This window comes from Heteronotia binoei, chromosome 6, assembly GCF_032191835.1.
Source record: "Heteronotia binoei isolate CCM8104 ecotype False Entrance Well chromosome 6, APGP_CSIRO_Hbin_v1, whole genome shotgun sequence".
NCBI classification, from domain to species: domain Eukaryota; kingdom Metazoa; phylum Chordata; class Lepidosauria; order Squamata; family Gekkonidae; genus Heteronotia; species Heteronotia binoei.
Window position 1 is genome coordinate 99,676,385 of NC_083228.1, and position 18,730 is coordinate 99,695,114.

General features: G+C 41.9%; 1 protein-coding gene across 8 annotated transcripts in view; it reads right to left on the reverse strand.

Moving 5' to 3' along the window:
- The window catches only part of DOCK10 (dedicator of cytokinesis 10), a 272,423-nt gene that overhangs the window by 42,694 nt on the left and 210,999 nt on the right, over positions 1-18,730 (reverse strand). For 7 of the 8 annotated variants that reach the window (XM_060242210.1, XM_060242208.1, XM_060242212.1 and 4 more), the window contains exons 28-39: positions 16,939-17,085; positions 14,487-14,570; positions 10,928-11,024; positions 9,873-9,917; positions 9,258-9,433; positions 9,032-9,148; positions 7,507-7,618; positions 6,671-6,792; positions 6,467-6,581; positions 6,249-6,315; positions 3,039-3,086; positions 2,296-2,397 (exon numbers count right to left, since the gene is read on the reverse strand). In XM_060242210.1, coding sequence (XP_060098193.1) covers positions 2,296-2,397; positions 3,039-3,086; positions 6,249-6,315; positions 6,467-6,581; positions 6,671-6,792; positions 7,507-7,618; positions 9,032-9,148; positions 9,258-9,433; positions 9,873-9,917; positions 10,928-11,024; positions 14,487-14,570; positions 16,939-17,085 — 1,232 coding nt within the window. The remainder of the gene's footprint in view (positions 1-2,295; positions 2,398-3,038; positions 3,087-6,248; positions 6,316-6,466; positions 6,582-6,670; positions 6,793-7,506; positions 7,619-9,031; positions 9,149-9,257; positions 9,434-9,872; positions 9,918-10,927; positions 11,025-14,486; positions 14,571-16,938; positions 17,086-18,730) is intronic. The other variant, XM_060242205.1, reaches the window with a different exon arrangement.

The window sequence follows — 18,730 nt, forward strand, 5'->3', positions numbered from 1 at the left end:
CTTCTGAAAGCAATATTTTTTAAAAAAGCTTCCATGCACTTGAAGGATAAACAAAATTTTTTAAAAAAATATTGTATCAGGTTTTGAGAAATCCAGATTTAAGTCTCATAAACTGTAAGAGAACAACATATTATCCTGTAGGTATGTGAAGTCTTAAAACAAAAAGTTTGTCTTCAGAAGCCAAAGAGGGTTAAAGAGCCTGTATGAAAGGGATTTAAATGAAAGGGACCCTTGAAGTTGCTGTTATCCCTAGAGATCCCTTACAAACCTAGGACCTATGCAGCCAAAGTTACAAGTAGGTTCCATCTTGACTCAAACTGCAGCATTGTGATAGAATTTTGTACCATAAAATGCTATTTCATCACGAGACAACCCAATGTCTGTGAAAAACTACCACACCTGTTAAATCAATGGCTTGTCATGACCCTCTGGGATTTCCCCAGACTTAGGCCAAAATGAATACTTGTGGGATCATAATTCTATATCCCTTTCAACTCGAGAACATCCCTCAAGCTATCAACATGCCCAGTCAAACTATCAAATCCTTAATCAACAGGATAACTTCATTCCCTGCACTAATAGTGCAGGGAATAACTCAATATAACTCACAATAACTCAAGCATGTTGAAAATTGGGTTCTGCCACTAGCAGAAAAGGGTGTATATGTTCATATAAAGTCTATATAAAGCCCTTTAAGCCAGCATTTTAGATTGAAACAGTTCCATTAAACAGCAATAATGTTCTGTCATCATGCCTCTTGACCATGTTCATTCTTCAGGCTCATACAATGTATGGATCATTCCCTGTCTCTGCAAGTCTTTCACTTTGCCCTGTCCTGTTGCCCCAGAAGTCCTTGCTTTCATCCCAGCTCCTCCACTCCCATCTCCAGCATTCTGGTTTGTTCTTCCTCTCCTGTGCTTGCTTGGAACCCCACTCCACTCCTCCTTGCTTCTTCATTCTGCTGTTGAGCAAATGGCCTCTTCACTCCTTCCTATTCTCCTAGTCTTTCTTGGCTAAATGCCAAAACTTCATGTTGCCTCTCCTCACTCTTCACTTCATGCTTGATTTCTCTCTTACTGACCTTCAACACCCCTTCTCCCCTCCCCCTTCTCTTTTGGGGACACTGCACTGTGTGGGCTCTCTATGGTATAACTGTGGGTACACACATCCAGCTTAATGCATCTGCTTCCTTTTTTTTTACATTTCCAAATTTTGTGTATTCTATTGCACTGCATTTCCCCATTCTCTCCCTCTTGCTCTCTTATCTATTTGTATTCAATAAAGTGCATCTTAGTCTAAAGGTCTCCTCCTTTCATATTCCACAAAATACTGCTTGAAGTTCACACCTGTGTTAGTTCACAGAGTCAGGATTCCACACCAGGTTTAGATGATGCATGTATGAAGATCATGTATGTGTATTCTAGCAGTGTTCCCTGTGTGGTAATGCTGCAGAGCTAAACAGACACTTGGGGAGAGGGGAGGATACCAGAAAGCATCATAAAAGAAAGGTTATCCCCTCTCCCTACAGTGCTGTGTCTCTAGTAACATTTTGAGCAGCGTTTGGTGCTTTATGATCTGCTGTAGATTTACACATAGGGTCCAACTTTGCCACGTCTAAGGAATACTATAGTCAAAGTTTCCTATTCAGCAGCTCTTGGATATGAGCTTAGGGAAACTCACATCAGTACTGCCTGAATTTTTTGGCGGCTGCACTTACATATACATAATAAAATCTACACAATCACTATGCTCATATGGTTTTTGTTAAACTAAATTTAGCTTTTTAAAAAATCCAGAGAAATGGAAGAGGGAATGGGGTTGCTGAAGGAGGAATGGATCTACATTTGGACCCCTTAGGTTGGAACTGAGGACCAAAATAGGCATCATGCAGAAAAGGAAAAGTGTAACCATGCCCATTCCCAACAACAAGGTCAGCAGAGGAAGGGGAGAAGGGGGATTTAACCCTTCAACCTGTACCTAATTTCACTCCTTGACACTCTCTGCCCTCTCCTAATGCCCTCTTTCTTTTTAAAGGAAAGAGGGACCGGGTTTTTAAAACACCCTGTATTTCTCCTTCAAAATTGCTACTCAAAGCATGGGAGAGCCTGTTCAATTAACAGAACCATAGAGAGATTCAAGAGTTACATTCCCTCTACCCTCCCCTTTCTGAATGGAAATAGCACATGTTTGCAATTTGCTTCTTGCAGACAAATGGTGAGCTATGCACTTCTGACACGCCTGCTACAGTCCCAAGTTAAACATCCTTAAATACTTGGTGAAAACAGGACATCTTACCACTGGGGTAGAAGCCCCGATGTCTGACAGGATGAGTTGGAGCCTTTCAAAGTGCCATTTTTCTGGGTGCTTTGGACAAACTTAAACGCAGCAGCAATTTTCCTATGGGGAATAATAAGTGTAAATAATTCTCTCATATCAGAAGCTGAAGCTATGGTGTCTGAGAAAAATAAAAACACATCTGGCAGAACACAATAACAAAACCCAAATCAATTAATACCGTTCCCTTTCATTTTTTGCTGCTGGAAACGCAGCAGACAGAGGAGTTCATTGTTTCAGCATGAAATGAAAAACAAACCATCATAATGTAGCCAAAGAAAAATGCCCCTGGCTGCTGGAACAAAACGATCTCACATTTCTGAGACAGTGGCCAAAATGAATAGCCAAGAAGGTCTCCGGTTCTAATCCCCATAAACTATTCTGGATCCGATTATACTATCAACTAGTGTGTCATGGTAAAATCCAAAATCAAACTGGGAAAAAACAAAAATACATAGTTTCTGAAGTCATTGAATTGGAAGTTTATACACAGGACCCTCTCCTCCCCAAACTTCTCATTTTATGAAATTACTTAACTTCTTAATATTAATGTGGTCATGAATGACTTGGAAGCTATGTGCATTGCAATGGAACACAGCCTTTTCAAAACAGGTTACCTGGATTAAATTTCATGCTTGAATTATAAGCTACATTCAAAAAGCATATTTTAAGTCACATCTGACCACAGACAAGAGCATAATTACCTCACTATGTTTCTTTTTCCTAGATATCTGAAATTCTGAAGGCAAACTCTGAAAGATAAAAAAACAGATTCTCAAATCACTTTGCTATTTCTGCCGAACATTCAGAACTGACAGACATGCAACAAATTCCACAAACCGACTCATGATTACTGTAGTAAAAAAATAAACCTGAGTCAATGACCAGAAACATGTTTCTTCTGAGCTTCACACAAGACCAATAATTCTGTCTCTTGCTATGATGCAGAACATTATATGGAGGAATGGTGGCTCAGTGGTAAAGAACATCTGCTTGGTAAGCAGAAGGTCCCAGGTTCGGTCCCCGGCAACTCCAACTAAAAAGGGTCCAGGGAAATAGGTGTGAAAAACCTCAGCTGGAGACCCTGGAGAGCCGCTGTCAGTCTGAGTAGAGAATACTGACTTTGATGGACCGAGGGTCTGATTCAGTATAAGGTAGCTTCATATATTCATTAGGAGAGATGGTGGCTCAGTGGTAGAGCCTCTGCTTGATAAGCAGAAGGTCCCAGGTTCAATCCCCGGCATCTCCAACTAAAAAGGGTCCAGGCAAACAGGTGTGAAAAACCTCAGCTTGAGACCCTGCAACTTCATTAGTTGAGAGAGCATTTTTGTGGTTGGCATTAATGTGTTTCCTGACCACTCAAATGGCCAGATCTCATTTCTTTAAAACACACTCCTGCTAACACACAGTACCATCACTGTTGACCAGAGTGCTTTGTGGAATTTGGGTGTTCAACAACTACAGTGACACCAACTAAATAATGCTTGTGCTGTTAATGAGCTTTCATTTTTTTGAGCTGAACATCTACACAGACTTTGAATTTCTGTGCCAGTGGAAGCAGACAGGCATGCACACAGAAAGTAAATATTGCTTGTCTTCCAGCTTCAAGCAGAAGAAAAGATAACTACCCCTTGAGATAAATGCTCTGACTGTAACAGAATTCCTGAATAGGACAGAGATTGAGCTGTAATTATTTCCCTATCAATTCTGGGGATATTTTATGCCTAGTCAAATAAACTCCAGCTCACACTTTATATTTAAGTAACTGGCTTTGAATATGGAAAACTGGTCTTAAAAAATATGGCACAGCTGGTGCTGAAAAAGGTGAGGAAGTTGACTGGGGGAACATAAAGGCATTATTGGTTTCACAAAAGGAAGAATCTATTGTACAATGTTAGAGATCTTTTCAGGTCTCTACACAGATCTTTTATTATATGTATGTCAATTTGCTGTTATCCACAGGACTTGTCTAATGTGACATTCCAATCTTCGCTATATTTATTGCCCCACTACGTATGCATCTAGTTAGCCCCTCCTGGCAACCCCCCTCCCTTACATAATGCTGGAAGAAATCTGTTTCAGTGTATCCAAAGGAATCTGTACCTACACTTGATAAGTCCTTCAGCTCTTGCTTATACCCAGAACTGAACTTCATTGGCCTTGGAGGTGCCACTGGACCCAAAGTTGGTTCTCATATGTGTTTGTTAACTCTTGTATTTGTATGCTAATTTACTGCTATTCACAGATCTTACCAACCGCCCCAATCCAATCTCAGTTATAATCATCCAGTTACTTATGCAGCTTGACTCTAGCCCTTCCCAGCAACTAACTCCACCTATACCTATATGTAATGGCTGAAGAACTTTTGTTTCACTGTATCTAAAGAAGCATGCTTACACATGGAAGCTTACACTTTGAATAAAACTTCGTTGGTCTTAAAGGTGCTACTGGACTCAAACTTTGTTCAAACTAAGTGATACAGTCTTTATTCAGAACTAGTTCAGTTTCAGATGCTTACAGAAAAAGATGTTGGAACAATGAACATCAAAATCCAGCCCTGCTGGATCAGACCAGTGGTCCACCTAGCTGAGCATCACACAGTGGCCAACCAGGTCTAACAACAGGCCATAGAGTAGGGGTGTCAAACTCATTTGTTATGAGGGCTGGATTTAACATAAATGAGACCTTGTTGGGCTGGGCCATATGTGTCATAAAATATAATGCCAGATAGCAGAGATACAGACTTTATAAAGACAACAGACAAACACAAAAAAAGATTTTAAAAAAAACCAACTTAAAACATGTTTAAAACATTAGCACTGGTTGTCTTAAAGGTACTTTCATTGTATTTCTCCCACGAGATCCAGGGAACTGGGCAAAGGAAGCATTGGCTCTTTCCTTCCTTCCCCAGGGGACTACGAAGGGCAGAAGCCTCAGCCAATAGGAGGGAGGCTTGGCTCAGCAGCTGTGCTGTATGACTGAAAAAGCCTGGCAAAGCAAGCTCTGCTCCCCTCCCCTTCCTCCTCAAGGGAGGATCCTCAGTCAATAGAAGGAAGAGAGGCTAGGCTCAGTAGCTCTGCTGTGCGATTGAGAGAGCCTGGCAAAGCAAGCTCTGCTTCCCCCTCCCGGTCCTCTCAAGGGAGGAGCCTTGGCCAATTGAGGAAATAGAGGCTTGTTCTGTAGCTCCTGATTGAGCAAGCCTGGCAAAGCAAGCTGTTATGCAGAAAGAAGCAAGAGAGAGGGAGAAGGAAACATACAACAGCCAGTTGCTTGGGGCCTGATAAGAGCCCTCTGGGGACCTGATTTGGCCTCTGGGCTGTATGTTTGACACCCCTGCCATAGAGGCTGAGGTGTTCCCCTTATCTTGGCTTTTGACATTGTTATTCAAAAAGGTTTACTGTCTCTAAATGTGGAGGAGGTTGCTCAGGCTACCTGCACTATGTTTATCAAAAAGGTTTAATACCTCTAAATGTGGAGTTTGCCCAGGCTATCTGCACTAGGTTAATCAATTCTCTCCTGGCCACTGGCAGGAGTTGTGGGGGGTAGGGTTACTAGATGCAGGTTGGGAAACTCTTGGAAACTTGGGGATAGAATCTATGAAGGACAGGTGTCTCAGTGGGGTACCATGCAATTGAGTCCACCCTCCAAAGCATCCATTTTTTCCAGGGGAACTGAGGTGTGTAGTCTGGAGATGACCTGTAATTCCAGGAGATATCAAGGTTCCACCTGGAGGCTGGCATCCCTAGAGATAGCATCTCTTGGGCAGAATGACAGATAATGAAAATAATTTGCCTTTCATGGTTCAAACTTAAATGCAAGTGTGAATCTGCACATACAAATTTTAAAATACATTTCTATTTTGCATTTGTTTTACACTATCGGTTACCCCAGCCCCCCTTAGAAGAACAGCTTACTCTAAAATGTTGAAAAAATCTGTTATCTCTGTGAATGGGGCTCTCTGCCAATAGGAGATCAGTGTATCTGGAAAAAGACACAACAATATGAAGTTATTGTTTACTCATAATGAAAGAGTTTCAAGCAAAAGCTTACTGGAAGCAGTAGAGGATAAATGAAATCTGAAACAAAGTACATGAATCCACTTTAAATGGTGGCTGGATTCCCTTTTTCTTACCCTCTGAAATGGTTTTCATAATATGAAGGAAGCACATCAGGAGACTTCTTGTCTCAGCCTGATCCAGCTTGTCAAAACGAAGAGCTGACCCAATCAGTGACAAGGGTCTCACGATCTGTCAGATTGAAATACAGAGGCTCTTTACTATTGCTGGAGGGATCTTCTGCTTTCAAAAATTGGGTTTGATGGTTCTCACATACACACCTTTTCACAGGTTTCTGTTCCCTCACTGATTTTTTCATTGGTGCTTGGATTAGAGTCGAGACTTGCTAAGGAGCCCCTGGAATCAGCATGGTTTGCTGCAGAAATAGCTACTGATGAAAAGGCTGGAAATAAAAGCCACAACGAACATGCTAAATGATGTTGATGGATACAGAACTAAGCATAAGAATGGGAAACTCAAAACGTTGCTGGTACACTTGGTACTGTTGTTGAGAACACAGCATGGATGAATTAATGACAACGACGACTATGGCTCTCAGCTGACACAGTGATAATTTTTGTTACTGATTGTGTGGCATACACTTCATACATTTTCAGACAGAACTGCCCAAAGGCTACTGAGGTACTATATTATATTTTGAAATAAGAATGTAAATTCAACAGTATTTCTATCCCACAATTTAGACTGGAGGCAGTTAAAGAACAAAACTAGTGTGACCTACTTGAAACAGACTTGCAAATTCAGGTCTTTTTTTTCCTGCACGTGCATATTTGAATGCCCTATGTACCAAATAAGAATCAATTTGAATCCTGCAAAAATGCTGCCGAAATGGGTTCATGTCATATGGTTTGATAATGACTGATGCTTGATATCAGCAGCAAAGGAATTAATATAGTGACAATTATAGAAGTGTTATGTTTGTACATGAAGAATAAGAAGAAAAAAATTCCAGGCATTTTCTGAAAATACAAGAAAGTTTGTTTCCCTGATTTCCATGTAAAATGAGTTAAGGAGACACTCTGTGTGGAGATTAACAAATGGCAAAACCCACAGTGGAGCAACACAGACACACATCTCTGTACAAGAGCTTTCTTACCTGCTATAGAGTTAAGAACATCTTTGGAAAAAGAGGTATCTACAGAGTTTGCATGTTTCATTCCTGCCTGACTCTGCAGTCCTCCAGTGGTGCTCAAATCGTCCCTGGATCCCTGAATTTCAGGGAAATGGAGGAAACACATTAAGTTCTCATCATTTTAACAATCCAAGGGCTACTTCTAAATTACAGCACATTGCTTAGAGTTTGATTTTCCACACTCAGGTGGACTAGATCTCATTAGTTAATGCCAAGAAGGACTCACAATCATCTGTATTTGTATCGCTCTTTGTTTAAGTGCTCAAAGCATTCATGGAAATTATCTTAGTAATGTTTACTAGACGGACATTATTATTCCCATATTATTTCTGGAGCTTAAAGTTGAGATATTCTGGCTCGCAAGTAAGTTCATAGTTGAGTGGAGGTTTGAATCAAGGACTTTTTGGTTTCAACTTTTTTTCTTATCTGATCTTCTCTTCTAAGATCATATTACAACATTTACCCACTAATTTTAAATACCCACTCACAAACTTTAAATACCCACTCACTAACTTTAAATAAGTTGATTTAGGACCAATTCAGATATTCTGCTCTTGATGTGAGAGGATTGCTCTGTAAAGAGTGACTGCATATTTGTATTAAAATAATGTCACATGAGAAACTTAAAACATGTCTAAGAGGACGAGGAGCACTTTTCTCTACCTTACGGAGTGTCAAAACAGCTTACAATTGCATTTCCTGCTTCCCACAGCAGGTACCTTGTGAGGTAGGTGGGGCTGAGAGAGCCCTGAGAGAACTGTGACTGGCCCAGTGTCACCCAGCAGGCTTCATGTGGAGCAGTGGAGAATCAAACCTGGTTCTCCAGATTAGAATCTGCCACATTTATGCACTATACCATGTTGGCGCTTTCAAGCTTTTCATATTAGGCTTGATTTTTGATTTGGAGATGCTTTTGATCATGCAGCCTCTACCACTATTGAGAACTAGTGTAAGCTGAATGTGAGGACTATATCTGTGTTTAAATTTTATGGTAAAGAGAAAAAGAATGAGAGAGGAGGGAGAGGTGGAAGGGGAAGCAGTAGGAGAATAACATGTGGAGGTGAGAGAGGGGAAGAAGTGGGAGCCAGCAGGAATATGGAATTTCCCCACCCCTACAAGTTGTTGGTTGTCTGCTTGTCTATTTGAATAGCATAATACTTTGCCTTGGCAACTAGATCATGCAATTTGTGTTTTTGATTATCTCTAGTTAATCCATAAGAACTAACAGTGGTCAACATATTCTCATACAAGGTCCCCAGAGAAGAGAGATGGTTGCATAACACTTTCATATGAGTGGACTTTGATTAAACATATTCATTGCTGGGGAGAAAAAAAATTTATGGTATTTATTTTTCGTATTTATATCCTGCCCTCCCCGCCGGAGCAGGCTCATCCATTAGAGACAATTCTTGAGGAAGAAATGTTTGTACTACAATCTGTCAAAAACGAAATGTTTGCCCAAAGCATGTGTGGGCATCCACTGGTTTACCTGGTTGGATGTATTTATATTGAAAAGAAACATGTCCTTCATATAGATCCTAGGCATGTTGTCCAAAAGCATGCCATACAGAGGCATATAGAGAGTTGCTATCTGTGCCTGTTTCTCCTGGAAACACAGAAATTCAAAGAGATTGATCACCACTGTGGATAGTTTGGTAGTAGATTTCAAAAGCTTTATTTAGCTTTTGTATAAATATGGTGGAGAGTTTACTTACTGGCTCCGCATATCGATCATCAAACGAATGTTTTGCCATGAGATTTTTTAGTACAGCCAAGGCCATGTGCCTGATATCTTGGTCCTCCTGAAGTGCAAACCCAACCTCCCGAAGAAGTAAGCCAATTAAGAAATGTTTCCGGCAAAACTCATTAGTCACAGTATATTCTGGAACATCTTAAAGAAAACAAGCTACATGGTCATTATACATGTAAAACACACACCATTAATGCTTATTCAAGAAACAGAGATGCTGCAAAAACCTGGATTATTGCTCACTGTTATTTCAAGCAGGAAACCAAGCTTAAGGGGAGTAGCTAATTATGTCTCCATGTCTTCTTACTGTACCAGTTTCACAATGAACTAAACAACTACCACTGAAATTTTTTTTATTTTGTTATACAGTTCATGAGATGCAGATTAGTGGCTGGATTTTTTTTTTTTTTACATAGGCTGGTTACATCGCTAAACTAGATGAGAGAGATCCCAGATTGCCTTTTCCCTTGCCATTATACAACTGATATTGTCCTGATTGGCCATTCACCCCAGTAGCTATTAGTTAGGCATTCACATGCAATTGATGATGATGGGAAACAGAACATAATTTGATTCTTACCTGATGCGTGAAACTGCTGAGTTGTTTCTGATGGTGTTATTGGGTCTTAAATTATTTTAGGGAAATATGGGGAGGGGTGAAGGGAAAGGACAAGAATTATATTTTTGGTAACCAGTTTCATAGAATCATTTATCAGTCTCTTTTGATCACCATTACAAAACAGTGGCATTGGATAATGTTCTTAAGATAATTCCTCTGACTGTTTTTCCTTTTAAAGATGCATATGTGCAGCCAATACTGTCCTTTCATTCTACCAGTCAGATTTAGAGCATGTTGCATTCCAAAGGTATGGGCAGGAATTGTGAATGTGTAGAAACTCCACATCATTAATAAGGTGTGAGTTGATTCTCTGAGTTGCAGGGCCCGCATGAACCAACCAACAGGCATGGAGGATGAAGAAAGTAAAACCACCCATTTCTTCTTTTCTGTCAGTGGAGCTGTGCAGTTCTCACAACTACAGAGTTAACTTTCTTGGGGTTAGAAGAGACTACTAAGGGGTGGAATAAAGCAACCATCCACATTCTTTATCTGGATTGATTGCTGGATGTAGCCCATGCTCTCAAGCCCACATCAAGCAAAAGCGTTTCAGACATTTGACACCAAAGATGAATATTACATACTATTTCCCCCCTCCCCAATTTGTCTTGATAAAACAGGAGATGTGGAAAGATGCTTTAGTTTCTTTTGTCAAAAATTCCAATGCTTATTTGCCATGCTTAAAGATCCACCTTGGAACACTGCCAAGTAACCTATCTCTCTTCTCTTTTTTGCTAGAAATACCCAGCCGAATGACTGCTTGGGAGACTTTCAGTATTCACTGGCAACTGTAGCATGTTCTAGCTTCTCAAGAATATTGCAATACACATCAACATTTCATGATATATTTTTCTTGTTCAAATTATGAATGCTTTATTTATCTCATGAACCTGCTCCTCCTATAATTCATGATAAAAAGTCCATTAAAAAAGCCAAAAACTATGTTTTATTCCTCACTTGTGTTTGTATGCTTTTCCTTTTTTCTAGCGAAAGAATAATAAAGAAAAAAAAATCCTTACCTGGAATGTTTGCAGATCTCATAGGCAAGCACAGAGGAATGAAGTGTTCATGGTTACATACTTCTTGCAGAAAGTCAAATTTATATTGGAACAAAATCTGAAACATTAAATATTGTTTGATGTGAATTCCCTTGTGTAAACATTGATCTCCCCTCCTTGCATCAGGAACATGATAATAACCCAAAGTTGGTTTCTTTCTACCACTTTATTACAGCTACCCAATCCATGGCTACTTTTGGAGTACTTTCTGAATTTCACACTTTCTGGTTTTCAAAGCAACTAAAAGGTATCCTTTGAAGTCACATTTTTAAGGAATAATGCTTCAAGCACTGCTTCCTTCTGGGATTACAGAACAGTACAGGAATGAGAGAAAATATACCTGTTCTGAGATATAACCACTAGTACAGGTTTTGGTGCTTACAGGCTCTGGAGGAAGCTTTGCCATCTCTGGTGAACTGGCTAATCCATTTAGACTAGCCGGCAACTGGCACAACAATGTATTTGTTCACTTGAATCAGTGCTTTCTAATCAGGGGATGTTATTTAGTTGGCTGATCTGGAAGTGTTCTAAAGGACTGCAAGTCTTTTTGAGTCTAGAGTCAGAAAAAAGTGGCCAGATAGACAAAGGCTCTCACTTGGAGTATGTTCAAATGAAATGACGTCTCTACAGCCATTGCTGCTGTTGTTCCTCTTAATATTTAGTAGTGACTAAGCAAGCAATGGGGCAGACATAAACAGGCAGTGCATTACAGAGCATAATGCCTAACAAGCAGGTGTTCAGTCGCCTTGTCAGCGAAGAGGTCTGGGCCTAGTTTTCAACAAAGGCCAAATGACTGGCTGTTACATGTTCTTATCCACTAAATGGTGACAAGACAGCTAATGAAAATATCGTCAGAAACAAACACGATTTTACATATTTCTCTTTTATGTGTGTGTGTGCGTGCACGTGCGTGTGCATGTTCAGAGAAAGAAACTGGCATAGTTGTCTTGGCTTCTGATTGAGCTTACAAGTATTGTAGGAAATAATTTTGAAAAAAGGGTCTGCTTTATCCTGTCAACCATATAATCTTCGGGGATGTAATCTGTTTCACACAGACTGACTAATCTGTGTTTTGTTAGCCATTATCTGAAACTCTTTATAAGGCATTAGCTATGAATGAAACATTTGGTAGCAATTTTCTTTAGAGAATTCTTTAGAGATTTAACATCTTCATGTACAATTATTATGGCTAGAACCACGCGTGCGGCAGACACCCAAATCTTCTGCGGAACTGTTTCGAAGTAGTAGTTTGAGACCATGATTAGCAATAGAAAAAATGGAGGTTGGACAGACAGGGTCCTAATGCCCAGCCTTCCTTGTCCTTTGCAATGCCCAGTCACTTAACACTGTCAAAAGGCAAATTTGAAAGCAGACTCTCAGCTGGTGAGATTTCAGGGAGAAAAATGATGGGGAAGGAAAGGATTAAGCTCTCACTCACTGGTTTCCCCCCTGCAAACTGTAGCCCTCCCAACCAAGGTTTTTCAGTTATTTGGCAGGATTTCAGGTGACAGACCTGGAGCTGTCGACTATATAACTACAGTCAATGGAAGCAACTTTTAATGTGTTCCTCTGTCAAGGGCTCTCCTTTCCAATATAATTCTGAACATAGTATGCAGGTCAATATATACACAAAAAGAGGGCAAAAGAGATTTAAAATCCCTTAAAAGTAAAATATCTCAGTGTTCTGTTACAAGATCTCAAATGCATCAAAAGGAGGTGGTGGGGGGAGATCCAGAAGATTAGAAAGATGGTGGCAGACATTGAAAGTGGGAGTTGAGCACTGGAGATGCTTGGGATGGGAGGGAGCCTGAGAGGTCATGGGCTCTTTCAAAGCATCGATGCTGCTAGTGTTCAGCAGACCTCAAAATCTACTGGAAGGAGCGCAGAAGAGACCTTGAGGAGACAGCTACTCAGTGCCCGCAGTATTCTTTGGCAGCAGCCATTACAGAAAAACAGAATCAAGGCAGTGGAGGTGGCCACAACAAGGAGGCAGGGGTACTGCCTTCTTCCTTTTCTCCACAACAACCAACCCTGTCAGGAAGAGAAGGCAGATGAGTGGCAGCAGTCAGAAAGAGAAGGTGCTGCTGTTGTTTTTTTCCCCTTCCGTCCTCATCTCCCTACTGGAGGTAAGATAAGGAAGTGTGGCAGTCCTTCCTCCATCCTTCCATCCCCATCAGCTAACCCAGTCCCTACTGGAAAAAGGAGATGGCCACAAAGGAGCAGTAGATGGTGATGTTATGTGGCTTCCCCCAACAATTTCCTCCCCTTGTTAAGTTAAACATATAATGTGTGAGAATGTGTGTATGTTAAGTGCTGTAAAGTCACTTCTGACATATGGCAGCCCTATGAATTAATCTCCTCCAAAACATCTTATCATTAACGGCCCTACTCAGGCCTTGCGAACTGAGGCAATCCACCTCATACTGGGTCTTCCTCTTTTCTGGCTGCCTTCAACTTTTCTTAGTATTATTGTCTTTTCCAGTGACTCTTGTCTTCTCATAATGTGACTGATAGTATGATAGCCTGCATTTAGCTTCTAGGGAGAGTTCAGGCTTGATTTGATCTAGAGCCCACTTATTTGTCTTTTTAGTGGTCCACATTATCCGTAGAACCCTCTGCCAACAACACATTTCAACTGGGTCAGATTTCTTTCCTACCTATACAAAATAATGGAGAATATTATACTTAAGAATCTTTCCAACCTCATTCATGGCTGTTCTTTCCAGTCACAATCTTCTGATTTCTTGGTGTACAAAATGGAACATTAAGACCCTGTCTCAAAGTATAATTAGGTCATCTTCGTCTCTGTTTACACCATTATTGTTTTGCATGGCATTATTTCATTTGGCTTTATTATCATCGCATCCTGTTAAGCTTATTTTGATTGTTTTGAGGAGGAGGAAGGGAGAACAGTACAATGTTCCATGTGTCTTGGTGAAAAGATGGAAAATACTGTTACAGTCAGACAGGGGTTGTACATACAGATCAACTGATTTGTGTACATAGGCTATAGTGTATGTCTCGTGGGCATGTCTGAAATGTTCACAGCTGTGGTGAATCCATGTTTTGGTAAAAATTTGGTTTATAAATGGTAAAAACATAGATATAAACCATACGAACACAAGAAAAATCCTACTGAATCAGACCAGTGGTGCTTCTAGTCCAGCATCCTGTCTTGCATAATAACCAACCAGTTTTAGTACAGGGCCAATGAACAGGGAACAGAGGCTGAGACCTTCCCTTGATGTTGCCTTCTGGCACTAGTATTCAGAGATGCACAGATGTTCCATGAATCCATCTCTAATCCCCTTTTAAAGTCACCTGTGCTGGTAGCCTTCACCATATCCACTGGCAGTGAATTCCTCAATTTAATTACTCATTGAGTAAAGAAATATTTTCTTTTGGTTTTGAATCTATTACTAGTATTATGAGACAGGGAGAAAAATCAGCCAACATCAACTCTTTCTTATTAATCCTGAAAGGTACTGTGTTATACACTTTACATTTTTAACTTTCTTACCTTGTGGTCACCTGGTCCAAACATACTTATGTAGCTGTTGACCAACTTGAAGACAAATCCACGATCCATGAATGTGAAACAATGCTAAGACAAAACAAAACTATTTTAATTATATAATCTAAGTAGAGTTTGTAATATAAAATACACAGCACAGAACCAGCATTATCATACTGCGAAAGCATAGATTGGATCTGACATATCTGCTAGGGATGGTATATTCCTCCAAGTGAAAGCAGCCTTCTTGTATGTGAGATGCTGGGTATCTTACATCAGGGAAAGGCTGTTTCCGCTAAAGAAAAGCATCTTCATCATGGGGTCCAGCCCTTTGCGAAGTATATTCTCTGTCTGGGGTCAAATGTTCAAGCCATTGGAATCAACAAGCAAAGTCAAGTTTTATAATCGGCACTATGAAACTGAGAGTATAGGTTCTGCTCAAGTTTTGAGAGTAGACTGCAGGCATCAACTTCAGTTCCCCATATGCAACCAATGAGTAATAACCAATCTCACAAGGCTGTTGTGAGGCCAAGCTGCTTGTGCCCCTCCTCTGTTTAACCATGAAACTATGCAAAGGGTTTTTTGGCTTTTAAAGCTCCATAAAAATAACAGCCTGGTTGCCCAACCTAGCCTGGGCTCATCAGAGTTTGGAAGTTAAGCAGGGTCGTCCATCGTTAAAGGGAGACTGAGGTTGCTATGCAGAGGAGGGCAGTTAAAAGCACCTCTGCTTGCCTCTTGCCTTGAAAACCTGGGGTTGCCATGAATTGTCTGTGACTTGATGGCACACAATTATAAAATGTAATTGGTATAGCTCAACACAAAATTTGTAAAGGTCAAACAAGTTGAATAAACTTGACAATGGTACGATCCCCCTGCTCGATCCTCTGGAGGGCCTCTATGGCTTTCACCTCTTTTAGCGGGTCGCCGTACTGCCGTAGCATCGCCTGGAGGAACTCCGCCACGGTCGTCAGCTCCGGCTTCCTCCCGGTGTACAATCCCACATACCATTTCCTCGCAGCCCCTTTTAGTTTGGAGGCTATGTGGTCTACCCGGCTCGCCTCCGACGGGAAACTCGCTCCCCAGTGGGTCATGAAGTTGTTGCATTGGATGGTAAAGTATTCCACCTCCTCCGCATCCCTGTCGAAGGTGATCTGAAGCTCCCGGTTCCGCGCCCCCTCTCCGGCTCCCGGAGCGCCCGGTGCCGCCGGGCCTGCTGGTGCTGGGCCTGGCCCCGGTGGCAGCCCCGCCGGTTGCCCCGCCGGAGGTCCCGCGGGTTGACCCCCGGGGACCCCTCCCGGTGGCCCGGCGGGACCCCCCATCTCTGGGCGGGGCCGCCGGTTGACCCGGCGCTCCGCCATCGGGTGCCACCGGTTGCCCCGGGCCCCCGGCGGGCGGCGCCGCCGGCTGGCCCGGTGCTCCGTCGGGCGGTCCGGCCGGCGCTCCTCCGCCGGGCGCTCCGGCTCCCTGTAGCGCCCGGATCTGCTCCTGGATGGCGTCCATTTGCCGGTGCATCTCTCCGGCGAGTTGTACACGGCTCTCATGGACCTCATCGTGGATCTCTCTCACCCACTGGAACAGCTCGTTGCGTAGCGCCTGGGCATAATCCTCCCCTCGCGGGATCGGGCCCTCCTCTCTCTCGGGGTCTTGTCCGGTCTCGGCCCCGGTGCCCGTCACCAACGTCTTGTAGCGTTCGTCCGCCGCGTCCATGAGCGTGGTGGACTTTTGCGGGCTCCAACTCCTCGGGGTAAAGATGAAGGTGGAGAAGTGCGCCGGTTCCTTCACCTTGTGCCTCACCACTGTAACTCCGGGCTCGACCGGTCGCTCCCTTGGTGGGGTGCTGGGCTCTCCGTTATCTGGAGCCTTTGCTGCCATTCAGCTAAGTTGCCAGTTTGGATAAGCTCCAAAAGGGATCAGAGTCAAAATGTCAGAACTTGAAGAACTTCAAACGAAACTCATTACTTTGTTGCAAAAGTATAAGACGTTTATTTGAGAACAGTGTTCAGGGAAGGCACAAGTTGACTCTGATAATGGTCTCAGCGATTGATACATTTTTATGCGGTTGAAACAGAAACAATAACACCATTTCCCACACTCTAGGCGACAGTTGTCTGTTCCCAGGGTCCCTTATCTCCATGGAGAAGGAAGGAGCCCTGCTGTGATGCTCTGGCCGGCTAGCTTCAAAGGACACCTGCAGATGTTTTCCAGAGGCTATCTGTCACCCTTCAGTAGTTACAGTTTGTTTGAAATGCAAAAGCCTTTCGTTAGTAGGCCTAGCTACAAGGACATGGGATTAGTAGGCAGTTACAATATGGAGTCAGTTAGGCTAACATTACCAAGCTCAGCATACAAAACAGATACAAGTTCTGACAGTGGGGGCTGAAGGATGCATATCATTTGACCTTAGTAAGGCTAAATAAGGCAAAGGTGGTAAAGGTGCCTTGTGGTAAAGGCAGCTTACCTTCAGAAACCTGCCGACACTGTGGTTTGCATTCTTGGTCTCTTCAAGAGCATTTGAATGTTTCCAAACAACGTGATCTGATAAGACCATAATGAGTGAGTCCAGCTCATTGTGGAATGATTCTGGAAATCTCTGCGTGCGAAGAACCTAAACAGACAACAGGTGATTTCTTTAGAATCAGAATGTAAGACTGACACTATTCCATCTTAAACTCAAGAAAAAAATGAGGCAATCTCCCATAAAACTATACAAATGACAGCAACCCTAATGAAGTTGTTGGGATTAGTGATGTATACTTTCTTCAAGATGGCATCAAGAGAATTTTTTTCATGCAGTTGTAGAACATACAATTCAGAGAATCCCGAATTCCCTTCAACCTACTCATTATTATAAACAGGGCATCACCAGATAAAAACAGAGAGCCACCATGGTATGGTGATTAGAGTACTAGACTATGATATGGCAGATCCAGGTTCAAATCTCCACTCTGCTGTGGAAGTTTGCTGAGTGAATTTGGGCTGATCACACACTCTCATTCTAACTTACCTCACAGGGTTGTTGTGAGAATAAAGTGAGAAAGAGGAAAATGTTTTAAGCCACTTTGGATCCCCACTGGGGAGAAAAGTGGGATAGTCAGTCAGACAGACTTTATTACAGCCCACAAGCCATACAGAAGCAGAAAAAACTCAGTTATTGAATTATCTACATAAATAATTCAGTCAGTTTGGTGTAGTGGTTAAGTGTGCGGACTCTTATCTGGGAGAACCGGGTTTGATTCCCCACTCCTCCACTTGCACCTGCTAGCATGGCCTTGGGTCAGCCATAGCTCTGGCAGAGGTTGTCCTTGAAAGGGCAGCTGCTGTGAGAGCCCTCCCCAGCCCCACCCACCTCACAGGGTGTCTGTTGTGGGGGAGGAAGGTAAAGGAGATTGTGAGCTGCTCTGAGACTCTTCGAAGTGGAGGGCGGGATATAAATCCAGTATCTTCTTCTTCTTCTTCATCTCTACATACTTTATTCAGCATCATATATATATAGCAGTTAAAGCATTTTTAGCTGAGTAAATTATATACAGCACATTAACTCAGTCCATATTTTAATTGCAGAGAACTTAGATACAGATATAGTAGTTTGGTCAATACCTGCTAATAAAATTCTCAGAATCTTCTGCTTAGATAACAAGGTTTTTTTTAAATTGACCAACATAGATTAATGAATCCAAGCATGCCTATAAATAAAATCTGCAGTGAAATAACATGTGAACCAATTATTTAATCAAGTTTTCAAAGCAGGGACAAAATCTACAAGTAAATGGAATGTTTTTATTTCTACCACCAGGGAGAAAAGTGGGGTATGAATGCAGTTAATGAAAATAAATAACAGAGGTAGGCTGTTAACAACCTAAATGGGATTCTGTGAATCTGGCCTTCTGTCCCCCTTTCTATTTCACCCTGCTCCCCAGTGCTGGTCAAAAGTTAGGGGATTTTGTAGACTGATGTAGATACAGAAGGGGAAGTGGCAATGCACACAAGTCCTTCAGCACAAGTGAACTTTTGTTAACAATTGAGAAATCTGCATAGTTCTTATAACTCTATACGTTTGGACGCTCAGTCAAATTAAATGACAGCCCAATGAAACAAGTAGGGCTGAAGTAATCATAACAGTCCAATGAAATAAGTAGGGATGAAGTAATCATGGCCTTGGTTCCAAAAGATAGGCCAAAAATAAAGATCATGTGTATATCCAGGATGTGTCCAATTACTTCTCAGAATGAGGGAAACAGTAGATGGGGCCC